General features: G+C 36.4%; 2 protein-coding genes across 2 annotated transcripts in view; one reads left to right on the top strand and one right to left on the bottom strand.

The window, feature by feature from the left end:
* Positions 1 to 4,320: 4,320 nt before the first annotated feature.
* Positions 4,321 to 11,947, bottom strand: LOC144454012 (large ribosomal subunit protein eL24-like). Its single transcript, XM_078145416.1, has 5 exons — positions 11,888 to 11,947; positions 11,682 to 11,757; positions 7,046 to 7,293; positions 5,296 to 5,359; positions 4,321 to 4,472 (listed from the first exon to the last, which is right to left on the bottom strand). Exons 1-5 carry the CDS (start codon positions 11,890 to 11,892, stop codon positions 4,392 to 4,394), a joined length of 474 nt encoding a protein of 157 aa, XP_078001542.1. The 5' UTR covers positions 11,893 to 11,947; the 3' UTR covers positions 4,321 to 4,391.
* A 66-nt stretch (positions 11,948 to 12,013) lies between these two features.
* Positions 12,014 to 22,736, top strand: part of LOC144433219 (uncharacterized) — a 60,788-nt gene continuing 50,065 nt past the window's right edge. Inside the window, exons 1-2 of the mRNA XM_078121528.1 lie at positions 12,014 to 12,059; positions 13,314 to 13,477. Of these exons, the coding sequence (XP_077977654.1) occupies positions 12,014 to 12,059; positions 13,314 to 13,477 (210 nt within the window). The remainder of the gene's footprint in view (positions 12,060 to 13,313; positions 13,478 to 22,736) is intronic.

Below are 22,736 nucleotides of genomic sequence, written 5' to 3' on the forward strand. Positions count from 1 at the left end.
TGTGGTCAAAATATTTCATTGGATATAAGTTTACCATGGTAACTGAATAGACTGCATTCAGGAATGTTCACATAATACATGGCAACCACCTGTTGACCACTCTTTGCACAAGGCAATCCAGTGTCAAGTTCTCCCCAGGATAGATTGCAAGAGTGGCGGCTAATTTGCATATTAATTTACGTATATAAATAACATGTAACTTGCATATTGGTTTGCATAGTGATCAGCACTACAGACCCTACACGAAACTCTGACATGTTTATTTTAACACAAACACACACACACACACACACACACACACACACACACACATACACATACATACATACATACACACACACACACACACACACAATCATATACACTGAGGATCAGCCATTTCTCTATAAGTCATGTGAATGCATCACATGTATTATGATAGTGTCATTCAAAGATTACTAAACCTCAAGGATGCGGTAGAACACTTTTGAAGCACGGTAGAAACCCTGCCGAGCATGGCGGTCTAGATGGCTACGACGGTGTTTGCACCATGCATTCTCTATAGTGGAGGAAAACACTGCAATCACTGGTCCAGTCTTGTGTAAATTACAAAGGACACTAGTATTTACATATGCTGTTTCATTGGTTTATTTTTTTTTCACATAAAATTATGTGTACAGTTTCATTTAAGTAATGGAAATTTATATGTAAGTTTCAGAAGACCTGCTGTCTCTTCTGTGAAAAACTAGAAATTTATTAATACACTAGTAATATGTGTTATTTATTTATTAATACACTAGGTAAACGGCATTTTTTTCATTGATGTTACATGTTCTAATAAATAATTTAAAACTAGACTTTTCAGGAAAGAAGTACATGTAATGACCTGTGTCTGTGGGTGACCTAAATGAACACTTTTCACTCAGATTATACAAAAAGCTGAGACAATCCCCGATCCATTATACTCAGTTCAACTTGAAAATCTTTTGTGGATATAAAAATGTATAATAGCCAGAGTCAAGACTGTTATCAAAGCAACTATTGTATTACTACCATCTACTGTAATGTGATAGGTAGGTTTTTAAGTATTCAATCTGTCAATCGGTCATGTTGTAGTTTCCCTGTATTGAACCTGGAACAAAACACACTTCTCTTGTTGCAATCTGATGTCAGACTGCCACGATTTTTTTTGCATGGAACGCACTTCACATTTGCAGTGTATACAGTATTCTGCCACAAGTCTGTTCATTCTGCTGTTTTACGCCATCGCTATAGAAATTCGTTTTCACCACCTAGCTGCAGCGCCGCGATATAATGATATATTTCCGCCAACGCAAAACACCTCTCTTGTGTGTTGGCGTGTGTTGGAACGTGCCACAAAGTGGCTCGTAGTTTTACAACGATGATGGAAATTGTATTATACTTGGGTGTTGAGGAATGAATTAACGACCTGCTGATTGGCAATATAATTATAATACTAATAGTATGACGTGTATTTCCATACTTCTATATCATCACATTTGCTTCTATCCTTGAAGTGCGTTGTATTTCCGATGATAGTGACAAACTCTTGTATATACCCACAGACAACGAACACACTTAGTTGTCTGTGATATACCACGGCTTACAGTGATTGACCTATACATATGAGCACAAGTTATCGTTAGAAAGGAGCTACAAAGTCGTTTTCATAGGAGTGAAAATAGTTCAACAACTGTACAAAATCTAAGATATTTCTTGTTATAGATCACAGTACGTTACTAACGAATTCTAAATTACAACCGATATCAGAATTTTGACACGGTCTAATAATTTCCTTTTTGTTTATATCCAGGGAGTTTTTTTAAAACGAATTTCAAGTGTAAGAGGAAGATGATCTCAGTCTGATTTGTTTCTGCTGTGACAATGGAAACTAAAGATGTATGTAGGGGTCGTTTACAAAGAAATGATACGAAAAAAAGTGTATTCAGGCCTATGTACATGTATTTGTGTATCAGGCTGCGGTGACAGAGTATTCACAACAACGCCGCTAAATGCATGTCAGCTCGAATTAATAAACGAATAAAGACGTGTTGTTATGATAATTTACGATTTGTCAAAACAAACCTTTTAGCGGCCTGGCTCATACATACCATTGAAATTACCGAAGGTCATCGCTAAATATAGGTTTTAATGTCTTCATCCGATGGTTTCTAGCTTTTATGAATAAATCTTATCTTTGACGGATGCCCTGATTTATTTTATTGTGGGCATTGTTATTTTGGTATTTTACGAGTTGTTGTAATGGTGTACACAATGCATTCAGTTGGGCATTGTCATGTGTCTAATCATAGACAGTGGACTTCTCCACTGTCTATGAGGGTGGGGGAGGGGCATTGTCTCTCTCTCTTTTAAAATATACTTGAATTTGAATACTGTAGTAGGCACTTTGCCACTTTGGTGTATTTGAAGGTTAGATTGGATATTTCCGATGTTATACTGACACAATGTGAAACTTGATCGTGGTTAGGATTAAGTGTTAGGATTAAGACAACACTGTTAATGTTATCACACTCTAGTGATCGTGAGTGGATAATGCACGTTACACAATTTCATATCATATTTGGCACACGATCAGAATTCATCATCAGATAATGTTCTACTCACAGATATAATGATTAATATTGCTATCGCAAAAATAGTTGTATACATAACATTACATGACATGCAACATATTCCAGGCTAGCAGATAATACAGCAGCAATCGGGGTTTCGGCCTTACGAAGATAGCCACGAACTAAAACTGCTTATGAGACATGTTGATATTTACAATTGAATGAATTGATATAGGTTTAATTTTGCTCAGAGTAGGGTGGCGTTTCTGATGACTTCCATGATCTTTCCATATATACTGTATGGACTCCAATTCTTTACACTAACTTGATCACATGGTCATTACTTAGATTCATACAACAAAGGCACCGCGATCACCCACTTGTGCAATCTACCACATCAAAACAACAATAGTCTTAGTTGTGTCTATCTTTGTACGTCGAAACCTCGAATGCCACTGTCGTATCTTTGTTATGTCCTGACACAATATATTGTCCCATAACTTTAACGGATCAAGTGCATCTTCAAGACATTGATTTGAATAAACGTATATTTTAACAGAAGCATCCAAGAAGCAAACACTGTCGTTTTGAAACCAACACTGGTTACCCCCAGAGAAAATAACAATAACAATAACAAAACTATGGAAAGGTATCTTTATGTTAGCAACTCTCATCCATTTTGATTTTATACACTGTTATCGTCATACTAGTAGTATGAAGATGACGTAGTGTAAAAATGCAGTGAACACAGTTTGCCCTCGTTCTTCCGTGTTGTTGTTGTCATTCTTGCTAGTTATTTGTTTTTGTTTGTGGTTATCTTTACAGGGTAATTCAGAATGGATGAGAGTTTGGTATCCTGAATATGTCGTACTTTGTCGTCGTCATCATCATCATCATCATCATCGTCATCATCATCATCATCATCATCATCATCATCATCATCATCATCATCATCATCATCACCACCACCATCATCATCATCATCATCATCATCATCATCATCATCATCATCTCATTGTCACTGACACTGCCATGTAGCAATAGTATCATTCCTGTTGAAGTAACAGTTTCTTCTCTAATGATTCAGGGACAAAACCTTGGTTTCATTTCTGGTGTAATGACTGTCACAGTTCTCAGCATGGCAGGGCTTGCACATCGGAAGTACATGCTATTCGATAGTTAGAATTGATATCTAGTTGTATTTACACCTATTGTGTTTACACTATCACTACCGAAATAATCTCATTACTGATCTTGGTCACCATGCATATTCCCTACACCTTTTTATTCTTTTTTTGAACTTACAAAAACACACACACACATGCTCTCACACCCCCCCCCCCCCCCCAGCTAAGGGAAACTGTCGCTGCATAACAGCATGAGGGGGCTATAATATGATGCCTCCTAGTAACCCGAATAAGGCCAAGCAACAAGTGTTTTAAAAATCACATCACATTCTTTCAAAAGTCAAAACAAATCATTAGTAGGGGCTTTACATTAATAGAACGCTATGGGGAAACTAGAAAACAAATAGCTAGTTCCCTTCCAATGCAAACTGATGAGGTCATTATGGGTCACTAGTCCATAACACATGACACAATCTAAGCCAATCAGTGTCCATTACAGTATTGAGGCCCTTGAACTAAGTTGTTCATAGCTGGAAGTGACTTGCATGTACTATACCCCCTCACAATACATAGTAAAACAGACATACTGAGAGTAAATGACACAACACGTAATTTCACCAAGTCAGACGGATTTTATTTGTCATATATATAATACACAAAAAGATTGACAGACAGCTTGAAATATAGGTTTTCAACGTTTACCGCCAACTCTGGGTGCCGATGTTTTCAATGGTTTATTGATTTTCTGTTTTGGTGCTGATTTGGCTTGTGCCTGCAATTCAAAACAGATCAATAGATTACATTTCATGGTCATCACATTGTACATAGTAAATTTCTTGCATTGCTTATTTCAACAATTCCTAAGCTGAACACATGATTATAGGAGAAAGTTAGTGAGCACTTGCACAAACTGTACTAACGCATGTAGAGTGTAAGTAGATTCAACGATTTCACTCATCAAAATTATTCTAAAACAAGTAAAATACAACTGAAAACTGCACATTTCTCCTCTTTTACCATATATCTTTGTTATGTATCTTGTAACTGCTATTAGTCTGGGCTTGAATTCAACTTTTACTCTTGGTATTCAGATTTCGCAATGTGAACTGTTTCAACCACAGTTTCCTAGTCTAACAGACTTAGATCATATAAATTTGGTAGTCTAGACACAATGTTTAGTAGTCTATGTACCCTGGACTACTGCTAATTTAATTCTCGTCCTGTAATAGTGATCAGCAGTGTGTTCTATAAAACCAATGTGACATGCAGTTGATGAACATAAATTTTCTTGTGAACAACCAAAATTTTATTTTTCTATGTGGCAAATCCCAACACCGTAAGCAGCATTTAGTAATTTTTATCCCTAACAAAGATTTGTAGTGTTTATTTAGAGAGCACACCGTTGGTCTACCTGCTCACATATTAAAACATTCTTAACTGAAGTTTTCCATGATAAGTAGTCCTTTACTCTGCTCTAGAGAGCTAATCTTGTCAACTTTCAATGAGGGTGTAGTCTGGTAAATGCAACATATTTCAATCCGAGTTACACACCTATGCATTCTTGACTGACTAACTGCATAAAGTGACATGCTTACCTTGGCAGCTTGCTGTGAAGCTTTCTTTGCAGCCTGTTTTGCTCTGTTCTTTTCCTTGGCAGCTCTGTTGAATCAGACAGAGTAAATATGTCAGTAATGCAGTAGTTTCAAACTCAGCACGTTAATTATTTACCTAGTATAATTCGGTTAAATCGCTAAGCCTTCTTTAACTGTTATTGTACACGGTTCAATAACACAGACTTGTCAAGTGTCAGGCAGAATGTCAGTGTTTTGGACAAAATGTTTTAAGTCAAAGTTTGTGGCAATAAGGCCTAAAAAAATTGTTTGGCTCCGATTGCGATCAATATTAAGAATAGGTGGGGTAGGTCGATTTTTGTTTTGTTTTCATGTGTGAGTGTCTAGTTCAGGTAGTTATGTTTACTGTTGTTTTCCATATGGTATCTGTGTTATTTATTTCTTCCATCAGATGTACAGCCATTACAGATTGGAAGAACAGTTTTATATTGTCTTTGTAAGTTGATGTCAGTTTCTGCATCCATTATTTCTCATGGGACTTCACAATTTTCGTGATTTTAGTTATTTTTCTGCTCAAATACGTAGACAAAAGTTAGGGTCGGCGATGAAAAACTAGGCGGGGTCGAGTAACCGGAAACAAACTATTTTTTTTTTAGGCCTAAGCTTTCCTACTTACACCAAACACAACATTGCATCACCAGTAATTGTGAAGGGATTAGTCTACTTTCACAATATCCTAAAACCACCTCTTACATATCTTCTAGTTTGTTTTTAAAAGGCCAGTTTCATGCATTAAGGCATTCTCAGCTGCTTCCGACCTCTCGGCCACAAAAATGAGCTCCAAACATTTAGTTTGGCCTAGATGCAAGTGGGCAGATTCATTTTCTATTTGCATGGCCCTCGCAGCACATGTAGTATGACCTATTTCCAATTTCTTTGGCCTACAAAGCTCAAATGTGAAACTGATCACAATACAGGTACATTGCTGGCATACACATAGACAAGAGTTCACTGCTTGAGTTATTTTGATGTTCCTTGCATACACGTGATGTTGCCCCTGGCAACAGTCACCAATGAACTGAAACCACTTGAGTATATGGTATGACTAAGGAATTCATTGAACAAATAGTTCCAAGAGATATCTTTCAATTCTATCTTCTTCAATTCGTGCAAAATATTTATTACAAACACATTATCAAAATGCTCATCAAGCCAACTAATTTGATATGGAGTTATTCAATGATTTCATACTTTATTCTGGCATCAGCTTAAAAACACCTTTTTATGGTAGACTGTAAAAATTCTTGGTACTAATGCGTAGGTGTTACATAATAAACCTAACAACATTTTGCACAGGAAGTTGTAACAGTTCACTGAGAAAAGTTGCATCTTTTTGCTTTTAAACTTGTACTCAATGCAACCCCAGTAACTGTGAACGGCACTTGCCATTTGTGTTGGAATACAGAGTGTATGGTAGGAAAATTGATACTTGTAGACCAAAACAAACCTAAAATAGGGTCCAGTAAGAGCACCCAGTCAGTAATAGACTCATTCTATTCTTGGGTGTAAGGGAATTGTAACTAATGCAACTGTATTTCACACTCCAATTCCTTTGTCCTACTTTAACCATATATAACACACACAACACTTCAGAATGTTAGCATGTTGCAGCAGGTCTCAGTTGGAAAACATTTTCTTCCCTGCATGAAAGCTGCTTTTGAAACATTGCTACACTCTTACTCACAAGCACTGGTCTATATTTTATCATGTATACCTGATAGCTTGCTCTCTCTGGGCTTTACGAACTTCTGGTTTTTGATTCCTCTTGGCCAGAATTTCACTCATAGAAGCACCGGTGATGGCTCTCTGGTATTTAGCTGTACGCCTTGACCTTTTCTTTGTAATCTCTTCCTGGGTACCTTTCTTGTGCTTACGACGGTACAACACAGTCCAGTTTATTCTACGTGGGTTACGTCGCATCTTGAAAGATGCCTCACTCTTAGCACTGATGAAATTGAAAACCTGGAGTTTTTAAAGAAAAAAAGAAAGAAATTATCAAATACATTTGTAGTTACTAAAAGTTTCAGGAACTTTGTCTTAGTTTCATTTTCCTGTTGTGCAAACACAGATAATCTGTTATCACTCTGAATTCCTGGGATGTTTTCACTTGTATAATGCAGCCAGGCATGTGAATATCAAATATGTTTCATTATGACTCAATTAACAAATAATATTGTGAATTGCAATGTTTGTCGGCGTTGTCAGAGAATTAAGAGAAGCAGAATCACAAATCTATGGAAACTGATTCCCACATTTAAAGATGATGTGCTTATGAGCATTGTTTGGGGTTTACTATAATATTACAGACACATGTAACAAGTTTGAGAGATACAGACAGCATTCTGCTCAAAATAATTCATTTCCCAAATGCACTGACTTTGCCTATATTTACAACAAACATAAAATTCTTGTGTCCCGGCAGCCAGACAGTGTAGGACAACAAATGTGAGATTGATTTGATCTCACACTTTGTACCAATGTAAGCTTTTTGTACCACTTAAATTTCATTCTTTTTTTTGGCCAAAATAAAGAGGATGCAAGAAAAATAATCCCACACACAAATAGTACGATGGAATATCTCACACGAAAAAGCCGAAACTCGTGCGAGATATTCCACCTCAGCCAAATGGCGTCTTTTCTTGAGAAGCAAATGACACATACTGGTACATAAACATGCATTTTTTCTCTTCATAGATCACATTTATATGTAACAGAAGCACAACAGTTAAAACTGATCAATTCATATTACAGATTCATAATCATTACATACACAAAATATTGATGAAAATTGTTTTAACCAATATCACACTAGAAACTTTTAAATACGAAAGTAGTCACATATGTGCATATGGTATATAACTTTTTATGATTATAATATAATAAGCTTGCTTACAATTTGAGTACATCAACCTCAGGTGTGGTATATGTTTATCTACACTGTGTTGTAATGTCTGTCTATCTCAACTACATGTGTTCATACCACAGACACACACGCATCTGTGGATCAAATCTCAATTGGTAACTGCTGAAGAATTTTTGCTGTAACTCAGTATTCTGAATCCACTTTGGTTCTACTTAACCAAGCATGTTACAAACAAAGACGGACATAACTACTATATATACATGTATGGTTCACTCGTAAATTAAAGAGTTACTACTGCACCTTAAATTCCTGCAGCTAAGCCAAAGATTGTGGCCACGCGTGACTGAGACGCATATACCAAAACTAATCAGGGTGGGCGACTTTGATGTAAGCACCAATTTATAAGCAAGTAGCGTTACAACACTGTCTCTACAGTTTCAGAATAATGAAAGCCTGTTGAAAACTCAGTGATATATGCTACCCATTTAGTATTTTGTAAATTAGAATATAAACTTTTGTTACCGATTACACATACCCAAGAATGTTCAACACTGATGGGAAATGTAATATGTAATGGTATATAGTTCTGTCATCTCAATTGATCCTCCTCATTCAACCCCCCCCCCCCCCCCCCTCGAAATTTTACATAACAAGGGGATATATGGGTATATAAATTATATCAAAGTTTTCAATGAATCATACGGCCATTTTTTTTCTTTTCTATACAGCGTGCCCGCTAAGCCAATTTGATGTTCCACTGACGCACAAAATTTCTAGTGATACACCAATATTTGATGTTCCCTACATGTGTCTCTTACTATGTGGTGATCACAAGAAATGCCAGTTTTTATCATTTTGACTCACAACAATAAAAATTTGGCTATCCTCAGAGGGCACACCAACTCTATACACACTTGGGGAGAACTGTGACTCCAAGTTTGGTTGAACAAACATAACATGATGCAAGGCTGTATGCCTAAAATGGCAAAATTTTCTTTTCTGATGACAAATTACTTCTGAACCAGGCTTGAAAGTGTCAGTAGTCCATGTCAGATAACTGTTTTATCTAAACTACAAAACTGACTAATAGAAATGTATGGAAAACTGTAGCTAAATCAATTAGTTTGGTTTGTCAAACTACTGTCCCTGTGTGTTAAATTTGTACTCTGCTTCAAAAGAATGAATACAAAACAACTTTCCTTCGAATTTCTTAGAATCATTCTTGCATTTGCTGGCCTAATTATGTTATGCGAATTGGGCAAACTGGTCATTTCTCTACTCTTCTGTTACCTCTATTGTACAATAGTTTTATAATGACATGCATGCTATGCTTCACTATCATCAATGTAAACTTTGCCTGACACTATGGGAATGCCACTATCTACAATTACCCTATCATTGTGAATGTTAGGGAAATTCCAGGACCTACTTTTAGGCCTTGTGAACTTGAAGCAGCATTTACTTTAGACAATGTGACCTTTATGCTGGATAATGTTTCACACACAATTGCCTACACTAATGAGCAGACAGTTATCTACATCATCACAACAATACAGGGTGAGACACTGTCGCTATGGCAACTTGCAGCTAATACATGAAGTGTGTACCAGAAGACTGTGGAGATACATTTACAGGTAATGATCAATGCTGATAATTTGTCAAGATGTGGTTGTTGTTGGAATTGCTTGGCAGGAGCATCGTTACTGCTGGTGTTGGTGTACATTAATTGAACTTCTTAGATTCCCCTTACTAACAATCGTGCTATATTCAGCAGTATAAGTGCTGCTATTTATCAAACAAACAATGAACTGAATTTGCAAAATGGCTGACGTTGATAGAAAATGTACATTTTGTATAGTACCTCCAACAGTATGTATATTATTTCTTTGACAGCTAGGAAATTTACTGTTACAATCGGAGTAGTTCCGAACTCGGAGCATAAATAATTTACCTAGCATATTTCCGCTGAATCACTCGGCCTTTTTCAGCAGTTATTAAAATGATTTAACTAATTAGACTTGTCATGTGACTGCAGGAGGGCTGTGCCTCTTGGTACCCCCCCCCCCCCATCCCTGTTTTTATGATTCACATTGCTGTTTAATCTGGTTTGCTTCTTTCACTTGGCATTTGATGCAGTGACCCTTACACGTGATAACCTTTGTGTTTTCAGCATTAATGGAGTGTCCAGATTTCTTACATGTCTATATCATTGAATCATATACAATAAATATAGCTGAAGACGACCAAGTGATTAGCCAACTTATACTAGGTAAATTATTTACATTCCGGAGCATGGCACTACTACAAGATATCATTCCAGAGCAAGGAAACAATGTTTTTGGTTATAATAAAATGATGTTTGGAAGAATGCATGTAAGATTAGCAGTGAGTGTAGAACAAACCCAGTAGACTAGTGCACAGCTTGCTCTGGATGTACAAATGTATATGCTGTGTGGTTTTGACATGTCTTCTCCCCTCCAATATGATTCTTCCCTCTGTTCGAGACTGCAAACAGATTTCATTCGATTGGATTTTTAGTAAAAACCCACCCAAACCCTTGCTAATGACTACATGAAATACAGAAATGAACTTTAAATCACTAAATTCAACCTATGTCTTGTCTATTGTCAAATCTTGTCTCAAGTTAGCTCGAGCCGCAAAATGGACCACGGTAAGTCATGCAAACAGACTAGCTCAATATTGCACATGCCCCACAACCTTGTACATGTTTATAGCAGCTGTCGTATCGTATGTTTTGCAGCTCGAGTAAACGTAAGACAAGAATTGACAGAATAGACAAGACGTAGGTTGAATTTAATGATCCAAAGTTGCTTTCTGTACTTTTTATAGTCATTAGCATGGATATGGGTGGTTTTATTACCGAAAATCTGTGTTTGAGGTGGGGAAGAGCCATAGCAGAGAGGAGAAGATAATGTTGAAACCCCACAGCATATACATCCAGATCATAGCAAATTAATTTACAATAAATTATGTGAAATCAGAGCTTACATAACTGACATTCATATTAAATATATATTATTGTGTTGTTTATACATGGCTTCGGTCAGTGTTTCCCAACACATGTCATGATTGGGCAAGACTTCCTTCTGTAAAGAACCCCCCCCCCCTCCAAAGGCCCTAAAGAGGTTGACGAAGGGGGGGGGGGGGTACCGAGTGAAGTTATGTTCTATGTCTTATTGTTCGATTGGGGTAAAACGTATTAGATTATGTGATTCTTGGAAAGTGCAAGTATGTTTTCCAGTGCACATGATTTACTACATATCACGTCTCATACAGTTCACCTAGTGTCAACAACAATAATACGATGCCTTGCACGCCGTAATTGCTAACTTTGGATCGGGTGGTTTATAAATATGATAAAGTACATGACCACTTTGTATCGTCACATAATACTTCTATCAACCGACTCGATTTAATGTCGCAGTTACAGCCTGCTCGACAGACACTTATATACTGAATAACATACCTTGCCATCGATCCTGGCATAGCGTTTCCCGTGACCGGGGTATATTTTATACCCACTGAAACTACACAATTCGAGCCTGAAAGAGGAAAATAAAGATCTCATTTGACGATTCATTTATTGAAATACAGAAATGCATTACTAAATTGCTGAAATATTCTTTCAAACGATAAGATGATGACCGATAAAATGTCAAAACCTCCACTCACTTCATGATCAAAATGGCGGTCCGTCCGAAAAGACCTCTGGGAAGGTATTTCCGAACGTTGCCGAATGTACCCGAAAGAACCCGGAAGTAAATACCAGCGGGAAGGAAAGAGTTCAAATTTTGAAAGATGGCCGACTTCCCAACAGGGCGACTCCGGTCACCAGCGGAGAAAGGTAAAAACATTGAATTTCTCAAGAGTTGAACAATATTTTTTCACAAATTTGAACAATTATAGTGTGCACATTTAGGGACGGGATTATTTACAATTTAATGGGATGGCGTGAAGTACTTTTCTGGAAAAAATGTATTTCGGACAGCAGCAATAGCATAACGTTCCAGGGAGCGAGTCTGAACATGGCAAAACAAAAAAAATTGTCAAGCGTATGCATGTCGAATCGTCATGTTTTGAAGGTTCCTTGTGCTAAACAGAGGTAACGAAGTTATCGGGCCGTGCATTGCAACTCAAGTGAAGGTTGTTTTTACGTAAGCAGAGTTGATCATCTGTTGTAGCAACCCGCCGTTAGTAAATCAACGAAGAAACGTTAGAGTGAGTAACACGTTGTTGGCTTTGCGCCAAACAAACCTGTGGACTGATGAGGTGTGATTTGGCAAAAAGCCATATATATCTCACCTAGTCTGTGTTTTATAAACTTTTAAATAGTCATGAATCATATCACTAATCGCAGACGACGAACATTTTTAGACATGTTTGTTGTCAATGTTGCCAGGTATGTAAACAAAATAATTTATTTGTCGTCTGTGGTTCATAGGATGCATTTGCTGTTGTTGTTTATTTTATTGTTGACCGGATTTCGTACGTCGCCAAATATCAAACCACACGCTTGCCGTGTCCACAATAACCCGTGAATAGTTTGTTTCACCAGAACGTGTTTGGAAATGTTCGCTATTGTCATGGACTAACAAAGAATCATTCACAATGTCACAAACAATTTTCAGTGCGTCGTACGCAAAACAGCACTGCCAGCCTAGCCGAACCAACAGGAAGGATGTACAACGTAACAGGTTGTCATAAGTTCCGAAGTAATTAATTTTAGCACTGTGTATAACGGTTCAATTTTAGAAAAAAACAGGGTGTTTTATGAGAGGTAAAGTTGTCAATATATATTGTTTGTTCTTTCATTGCGTCAGTAAAGGTGCTATTAATTTTTTTTTTCATGAATTGTGTTCTGATGTTTAATAGCATTTTCTAAGGTTAGTATTAAAGTGAAATGAGGTAAAGGCTGTTTTTTTTAGTAGGAATTAAGTCAACAATATACAAGGTTGCAACTATTACAGGTGTTGTAGTATTGTCCTTCCATGTTGCTTTGGAACTAATGACGTACACGTACATTGTAACTTTGCCAAGGTAGTCAGGGGGACTGAAAAACTTGCTAAATCACCAAACTATTTACACCTCTTCCTTACAGAAAATAGATCCAATATGGTTGTTAAAGATTTAACTGGTCGAGCACTCCGGAAGATTGAACGCTCAGAATCAACGAGTAGTGAACAGCAATGTACCACACTAATTCTTGACAGGAATTCAGTTTCAAAAATTGAAAATTTAGAATGTTATGAAAGTTTGCAACAGGTGAGTTTGACTTGTTTTTTGTTTTTTTTTGATCTTGAAGTGATACTAACTTAGAATACAAAATAATTCTCCAGGGCTCAAAATTAACACACAGGATAAGTAGTCAGATTTAGCCAAATTAAATGTTTCTAGTTTTCTATTCATTTCCCTTGGTGTAATAGACTACACTCCTTATACATTTGATAGTCTGGATACCTCGTTTAACTTTCAGTGTATTCTGGACTACATGTGTGGCTAATTTTGAGCCTGGTTGTGTTTTTTATGCACAGATCGAGATCGTGCTCACACCAAGGTCTGTGCTTTATGTGATAGACAATCAGAATTATTTGAGAACATGACAGGTGTGCAATTATTGCCTATTCAAATGTACATTTTCACCATAGCCTTTGCTGATAATACATTTATAACAGGCCAGATAATAGATATTGGTTATCAGAGGAGCAACTTTATCAAGGACTTCAAAGAGAAACCAGTGTTTTCTTTTCTAATTAAGCTAAATCCTCACATCTAGACTTTGAGATGATAATGGCTACACTTGACTTGTCATTTTAAGCATTAGCAGAGATACATGTCTTGTGTGTGTGGATACCAAAACATTTCCGTTTGTGCCCTTATAAATGTTCCTTAACTGATTGTCAGTGTTAGCTCTAGTATTAGCCACAGTGGCGAATTGATATTTGATAAAATTCCCTGGTGGTGATGAACGTGAAGGCTGTGGAAAAATGCTGTTGTTCTCCATTTTTGACATTGGTCCTACTAAATAGTGTGTTCAATACGTTTCCATAGGTTTAAATATTTAGGTCATTATATATATCGAGTGTAGATTAAAGCAGTAACACAGACATGGGACATACAATGAATTAAAAAACAAAATACTTTGTCAACATAACCAGGGGATTGTAATCTAAAAGTTTCTCCCCCCCCCCACAAGATAATGGTGTAGTCTCGAAATATTTGCATCACAACAATACATATAAATTAGTACCTTTTCTGTTTGTTTTCTTCTGTTTTGAGAAATCACCAGGTGGATCCTACATCTCTGTGGTCTGATAATAACCTGAATGTGAATCATCAAGTACATACATGTTTACTTTGTACAAGTTAAAATTTAGGGCCCAATTGAATGGTTAGGGTCACGTTCCGCTTTTAGATCCCATAAATTCTGAGGAGCTGTAATGGGCCACATTTCTAACTCTTTGCTAGAGGGTTAAAATAGATGGTAGTCCTATTCCCACGCGCCTGTAGTAATACATGCATCGTGTGTGTAAAGTAAAAATCATAGGTGGTGAAATTTTGATTGTTAGATTTTAAGTCCCAGCATTATAGTGTGTTGAATTAGGAAAGATACAAATGTATCAATTTTGTCTTTATTCTTACATTAGTTAATTTCATTTCAATAACTCAAGTTTATGGTTAATGTCACTTAAATGATACTTTAAATGATACAAAGTCAATATCATTTCATAGTAATCATTATTGAACAAAAGTTAAAAATCATCCAAAAAAAGTGTTAATTTTGTCTTTGATCTTACATTTAAATTACACCCCTGTGAATCAAATTCATGTTTGTTTATCTTTAATTACACAAGGTTAATATCAATTCATGTCAGTTATTACTGAACCAAAGTTGAATGTTTTCAAAAGTTCAAGTTTGTCACTAATTGAATTGCACTCTTGTAAATTAAATTCATGGTTAATCCCACTTGGTACCCCAATAACCACTAATCCTACTTGAAATACACTTTAATAAATCAACTCTTTGGCCAATCCCACTCTGTATGCAAAGAATTGCTAATCCTCCAATTATCATTAATCCTACTTGAACTGAATTCTATTGAATCAAATTCATGGTTAAATCCTCAGCAATCAATCAACATAGTTCTGATTCATTCTTAATCCCGCTTGACAGCAATTTAGTAGTTATTCAACTTTATTTAGATTCAGAGTCAAATCATGAGTTTAGGTGTTATGTGTTTTTGCTATAAGTATTTAAGATTTAAATATCTGCAGATTTTTGACAGTTTTTTTTTTTCAAAACTGATTGGTATAGGAAACCATAAATTTTATAACTTTGCAACACTTTTTTACTGGGCTCCCTAAACCCTAGCACTGTCTTAGTTCATTCTATCATCAACTCCTGTACTGCTGATTTTGGTATTTTCAAAATTCTGTGAATGTGGACACACCTCAAGCTGCTGCTTGTGAAGTACCTGTAAGCAAAAATGAAAAAACAAACAAACAAACAGTACCATAAATTATCATATCTTATATTGCATGTAAATGAAGTGTATTCACAAAACAGCTTAATCTGAATAATTGAATAATCTGCAATTAAAATTTTTATTTTGCCAATCAATCAGTGTCTTTATAAATTCTCCCTGCCAGTAATATGACTTTCAAAATACTACCAGGTCTGATACAGGCATCCATGACGGAATGCCATTGCCATATGTGAAGTCACTTCTCATATTATTAGGCAGGCTACATGTACATGTACCTGTCTGTATAACACTAACAAAAGAGAATGCATTCATACATACATACATATCAACTTTGCTAGTATCATGTGTAGGCATGTTCAAATGCATAATGTGAAAATATAAATCCTCTGTTGGCCTAAAGACATGGCTATCAGACTTCTCAATCATGTTTCACTCGTCAAGCTAGATAGTCAAGTCTCTGGGCTAATTCACTGTGTGTGACAGTGATACAGTTTTACGGTAATTGCAGTTAGACAAAATGTACTATTTTGTCCAGTAGAGATACAAATATCCTAAATTTCTCTCAAATTAAATTATTGATTTCCTCAGTAAAATGTTGTGACCGAAATATTCATTTTACAGACCTCATATGTGTACTCACTTTCCCCAATTTTTTATTTGCGTGGTCGTTGCATCGATTGAACATATTGAGCTTCCTTGTCATAACTTTTGTCACTGCTGACTTACAACCTCAAAAAGCAAAGGCCATACAGATTTTTAAAAAAACCTAGTCTCGGGAATGCAACAGGTGTGTTGCATCTACTTTATTTTCATATTTATCAAACCTCAATCTATATTCTTACACACCATCACTGGATAGGCTGTACCTCAAAGGTGGTTTTTGTTCAGCCAGACTTCGTACAAGTAGAATGAACATGTTGCACCTGCAGACTGACAAGTTAGCGTCTAGTATTCCATTCAGAGGAGCAGGAGGTCAAGGGTCATTATGTTGTCAACAGCCTTTGCACCAAAACCACATATTGTACTTTTAAGGTGGACTTTTTGATTGATAGTAGCATGAAAGCTATTCCTTAAAACTTATCTTTATTCGTTGGAGATGAATGATGAGAAATTGAACAATTGAATCTATTGTGTTTGTTTATCATTGATTACTCACCTAGTCATCACGGGATTGTGCGGCTGTCCATTTGTACTTTACACACTCTAAAAGTTGAAACTTGTGCCTGCATATCACGTTATCAGTTTGAACCAGGTCCAATTGTTTGGAAAGTGCTAATGCTCTCAGAGGAGACTTCTAACACAGTGGACTCTGAATACACTGACTTATAGGAGACTATTGCAAAATAAAATTAGTATTCTGTGTGTTGCTACATTAGATTTGATGGGTGGTCCAACATTGTAACATTTCCTACCCAGAGAGTAATGTGGTAGATACAGTGACTTTTTTAAGGGTTCTCGTAAGCCATTGCTCTGTGTATTGCTACAATGCCTTGATAGTCCAGGAACCTGAGGGCTTTTCCTGTAAAATCAGTTACATTTACATGATTACTGATATTTACATGTAAATGATGCAAGGCAACATAGTATGTATAGATTTTTTGTTGTGGATATCGTACCCCTAAGGGACAATTACACATTGTCACACAAGCTCAATAAACAAACTTTGAAGCCCCCAAACCCCCTCCCCCTAAATGAAGTTGATTCATTCACAAGTGCGACATCGACACATTTATATATATGGTGTAAACCATGGTGAATATTGTAGCGGTCCCACCACTATGATCGATATGATGTAAAAAAAAAAGAAGAGGTAAACACATTAAAATGTTAAGCAGTAACCTAGTGCTGTCACACTAGCAGTAAATTCTAATCAACTTATAAACATCTCAGTTGTAAATACTCCACCTTTTATTGTTAAAGGTGTGAAAGTTTGGTGAGAAGTGCAGAAATCCTATCAATGCCAGACCCCCCCCCCCCTCTCTCTCTCTCTCTCTCTCTCTCTCTCTCTCTCTCTCTCTCTCTCTCTCTCTCTCTCTCTCTCTCTCTCTCTCTCTCTCTCTCTCTCTCTCTCTCTCTCTCTCTCTCTCTCTCTCTCTCTCTCTCTCTCTCTCTCTCTCTCTCTCTCTCTCTCTCTCTCTCTCTCTCTCTCTCTCTCTCTCTCTCTCTCTCTCTCTTGAATGAAGTTCATTTAATATTGAGTTTGTGTAACATTGTGCAATTGTCCCAAATTTGTTTTATATGTCTGTCTAGTGACAGTGGTCTGTGGATTGTGCGAAGAGGGAATCCTTTTCTGGTGAAATAAAGTTCAATTCCTTTAAATTCAATATGGATAATTTACAAAATTTTATCTTTTCCTGGAAAATTAGACATACATGTACTACTTCAAGAGCATGAAAAGGACACCAATCTTTATCAAGCCCATGTTTAAGGAAAATTTAACATTCGTTTGGAATTAAAAAAAAAAAATAATTACCCAATGCCGGGAATATAAGGTGTATGCAAAATATGTGTATGCCTAGCCCAGAGACTTACCTGGTCTTACTTTCTTACTCTAGCCAAACTGTTACTGGATAGCTTGAAAGAGTAAGACCATAACAAGACTCTGGACTAGAGTACATGTATATTGTAGTTTACTTGTAATACATGAATTTTGTACTTGCATCTCAAAACTTAAACTGTAGTTTTAACTTTTAGTGTGTTATCTTGTTTCTGAATATCATCATTCTGTAAAGATGGAAGTATTCAGTGCTTAGCCCCTGCAGTGGCATTTTTAAACCTCATGCTTGAAGATCAAAATTATAATACAAGAATGTCAACTCATTCTCACACATGCATGTGAAGCACATGGAGCAGAAATCTCGGTGTCGACCAAGAAATTGTATGATCGTCATTTTATGACTTGCTTAGATTGGTAAAATACTATTACAGGTAACAAGTGCATTGATTTGAAATAAAACACTTCAATAACACTGGTTCGTTGTTTTGAAAGCCAACAAACTGTGTTAATGGATGAGATGTTTCAAAACAGTTATTCATTGTAATGACTATTCACTATACATGTAATTACCATTCTCAACTAGATTTAGTATTAAAAGCCATCTACTTGAATATTGCTGTGAGATAATTTGGTATGACCTCATCCCTGGATGGGTTCATATCTGTTTTTCCTAACTACCTGTTAATAGGTCAAAATGAATACACCCACTGACTCAGCATACATGTACATTGTACATGTATCTGTCTAGCCAAGAGACTCAGCTATCATTCTGGCTGGTAATACTGACTCTACCAAGTTCTGGCAAACAAAATTGTTGAGCCAAACAATCAAGTCTCTGTGCATGTACAGATATCTGTCTAGCTAAGACTCAGATTTACATGTACATGTATGTAGATATCATTCTGGCTGGTAATAATGACTCTACCAAGTTCTGGCAAACAAAATTGTTGAGCCAAACAATCAAGTCTCTGTGCATGTACAGATATCTGTCTAGCCAAGACTCAGATTTACACGTAGCTATCAGTGTGGCTGGTAATACTGACTCCACCAAGTTCTGGCAAACAAAATTGTTGAGCCAAACAGTCACATCTCAGAGATTCTCTGCATGTACAGATATTGCCATACCTGCATTTTGTATCTGCTAGCGTCCAACTAATTAAATTACTGCTAAAATAGGTAAAATTCATTCAGCCCAGACCTTGTCAATAATTACTTATGGTATTCAGTACAATTTCTTTACAGTGAGGGTGGGGTAGGATGGGGGTCATTTAGCCCAGACCATGTCAAACATTACTAGGGAAGGCAGTACAATTTTCAAACAATGGAGGTGGGGTTGTGATAGGCTCATTCAGCCCAGACCATGTCAAAAATTATTAGGGAAGGCAGTACAATTTTCATACAATGGTGGTGGGGTTGTGATAGGCTCATTCAGCCCAGACCATGTAAAAAATTATTAGGGAAACTTGAACTTCCATATTAGGCGTTATTGACATTATGAAAAGAAAGACTTACATTTGTCTGAGTAGGTAAAATCTAAAAGATTTTCCTAAGGCTAGCTTTTTGCCAGGGATCTGGGTTCAGCGCCAAACTAATCATACATGTATGGATGTCTAAAGTTTGCTACATTTACCTCTGTTTAACCCTTCGAGGTACTTAAAATATTTGTAAAAAATAAGAAGAGAAATTCAGTCTTTCAGCAAAGTGAGTTTAGGTTTGTTTGGTTACAATAACTTTAAACATTCACTCTAAACTTTTAATTCATATTTGTAAAAAGTATGCAGCCTTAGTCTTTGTGCTTTTTGTTCTTTAGAACATGAAATTAAAGGGCTGTGTTTCAGTCCCAGGTCATTGCATTCTTTCATTCTTTTGTTGTGGATCAACTTTTTCTATTGCTCACACCCAGATTTTAATCCCAATCCTAATCCAATGTAGGCCTTCGAGTAATCGTAGATAACTTTTTTAACTTCAGAAATTTTGATAAGGCCTTGAAAAAAAGTTGTTTGGTTCCGGTTACCCGACCCCACCTAGTTTTTCTCGTCGACCCTAAATGTTTTTACGTAGTCGAGAAAATGTAATAAAATCATGAAAATTGTGAAGTCTTGCAAGAAATAGTGGATGCGAAAACTGACATCAACCTTAAAAAGTTTAAAGACAATATAAAACTGTTCTTCCAATCTGTAATGGCTGTACATCTGATGAGAAGAAACCTATGATACAGAGACCATATGTAAAACAATGGAAAACATAACTACCTCAACTAGACACCCACACATAAAAAAAATTAAAAGAAAAAATCTACCAACTCCACCTATTCAAAATTGAGTGTTATCGGAACTATACAATGTTTTTTGTTAGGCCTGGGGCAGATTTGCTATGTGGCAAAAAATCAAATTAAAATATGTGAATAGTTGATACGTTTAGTATGTATGTATGTATGTATGTATGTATGTATGTATGTATCGAGCAGTGATTTGGGTTAATGGTGGAAATTAAGTAAATCTACCCAGGTACCCCAGTTATTTAAGTACTGGGCTTTCCAATCAAATTCCTATTTTAACAAATTTTCCCCTTCAGTTCAATATGTACAGCTTCCCATATATTGTACTCTTAAATTTTATTGAGAGCCTCTTTTAAAAACTGAGGAACCCAGGGAGATTTATACATGTACCCAACCTAAACAAAATTTGCATTCCCAAATCTTACTAAACACAGCAACAAATAGGAAAACACCTGCATGTGAAACACCTGCAGAATTACAATTAAATACTAATTCAATGTACATTATTCGAAAACACTTTCAATATATGTAAAGCAGTGTGTGTAGTCAAATTTATGTATTTTTCAATTTGTTGTGATGTCATTCTCCTTGACAAGACATGACAACACTTGATTGACAACTGAGCAAACTTTTGGTCAAATTTGAAGTGTTTCAGTATCATGTGCATATTTTATTTGTTATTTTGTTGTACATCCTAGCATAATTCTTTTGTCAAGGATGTGACTTCATTAGGACACTCACTGGTTACCATGTCAATAGTCAAAACTAGTCGTTCCCATTCAAATTAGTCTGTGTGGTGTTTGTATTTGATAATAATCCACTCATGTTTCCATAGAAACACCACTTTGTATTTAATGAGGGCTAATCAAGTCAGCTGGTTCTCCCCCATAGTTGTCAAGCGTACCACCAATATGATGCAAAAGTACATTGTACAATAGTAACACGAGGAAATGCACTCAACCATCTAGTCAAAGTTGTCTGAAAGGTGACCGATATGTGAAGCGTTTGGATTTTTGTGTTTATTGGTCGTCATAGAGTTCATGGCAAAGCTACGTGATCTTTGCTACCTTTGCCTTTGTGTGGCAGTATGAAACTGTTAGTCAGCGTTGTTTTCGTCTGCCAAATTGGACTTGTGCCAAGTCTCATGAAATATCATCTGATATACCTGTATGACCACATCCTACATACAAGTGAAAATCTCACCTGCATGTGCACACTTCACTACTTCAAGTTTGAATGATGATAGGTCTTAAAATAGAATACAGTGTCTCATTTTTGTGAGTGTATTTTCTTAAGTAAACTGTATTTACTTTGTGCATATTAAGTTTACATCATTCATAATCAAGAACCGTACTTACAGGCGAGTGAATTCAATGTACACAGGGAATGGTTCAACTGTTTTATTGTTGTAAAGTTTCTTTTGGGGCGTATTTCGTAAATCTATTTTCGCACCATTAGTCTTGATTGAGGAGTATAATTGGGAGATTGCAAACCAGTTTATCATTAATCACATACTGAGCAGAACAATGACAGAGGGAGAGAGAGAGAACAATTTGTGGACAACAGTGACACACAGACTTGGGAGTGAAGGACTTTTAAACATACCTAGTTTGTGTGTGTGTATGTATGTATGATAAATATACCAATACTAACAAGCAACAAATAGTGTTTGGCAGTTCCCCAGTCTACTGGCAAACAACAGATGTCTCATCACCCGGTATTGAAGGTTGTAATGGGTTGATTATCACAGACATGTTCTTGACTGATGCGGCACTTGGCTGGAGTCCAGATTTTCATATGAAATGCTGCGTGACACGTTCCTAGTGAAGTACACACTCACCTGGTGTTTGGCACTATGCCAGTGTCCTACCCGCATCTACTACTACTACTACTACTCCTACTAGTAGTAAATCTAACCTCTGTCTGACAAAAAGAAAAGAGAAAATAGCCTTGTGATTTGTTTAAACTCTATACTGACTCGGGTATCTGAGATTGGATGAAAGTGTCACAGAGTAACACAGTCACAGACCACAATAAACTAACACAACACCTGATGCCAGTAGTATATGATACTTTGGTGTGAATAATAAAGAATAGTAGTTGGCCGAGTTTAGATTCTTGCTATTTTTAACCACTTAATTGTACAGGTACTTGGTTTGATTTCACCAGGTAGTTTGGGTTGACGTCATGTGTATCATTAGGTTCTCATTTATTTAGATGGATGCTGTAATTAGAGCAGTGACTTACAATGTTAATTGAGAC

Source organism: Glandiceps talaboti, chromosome 3 (genome assembly GCF_964340395.1).
Source record: "Glandiceps talaboti chromosome 3, keGlaTala1.1, whole genome shotgun sequence".
NCBI lineage: Eukaryota > Metazoa > Hemichordata > Enteropneusta > Spengelidae > Glandiceps > Glandiceps talaboti.

Excerpts from the sequence above, each read along its gene's own strand:
- LOC144454012 (XM_078145416.1), bottom strand. Across the intron at positions 7,294-11,681 it reads ATGCCAGGATCGATGGCAAG|GTTTTCAATTTCATCAGTGC; the intron begins GTATGTTATTCA and ends TAAAAACTCCAG. Across the intron at positions 5,360-7,045 it reads CAGAGAGAGCAAGCTATCAG|AGCTGCCAAGGAAAAGAACA; the intron begins GTATACATGATA and ends CTGATTCAACAG.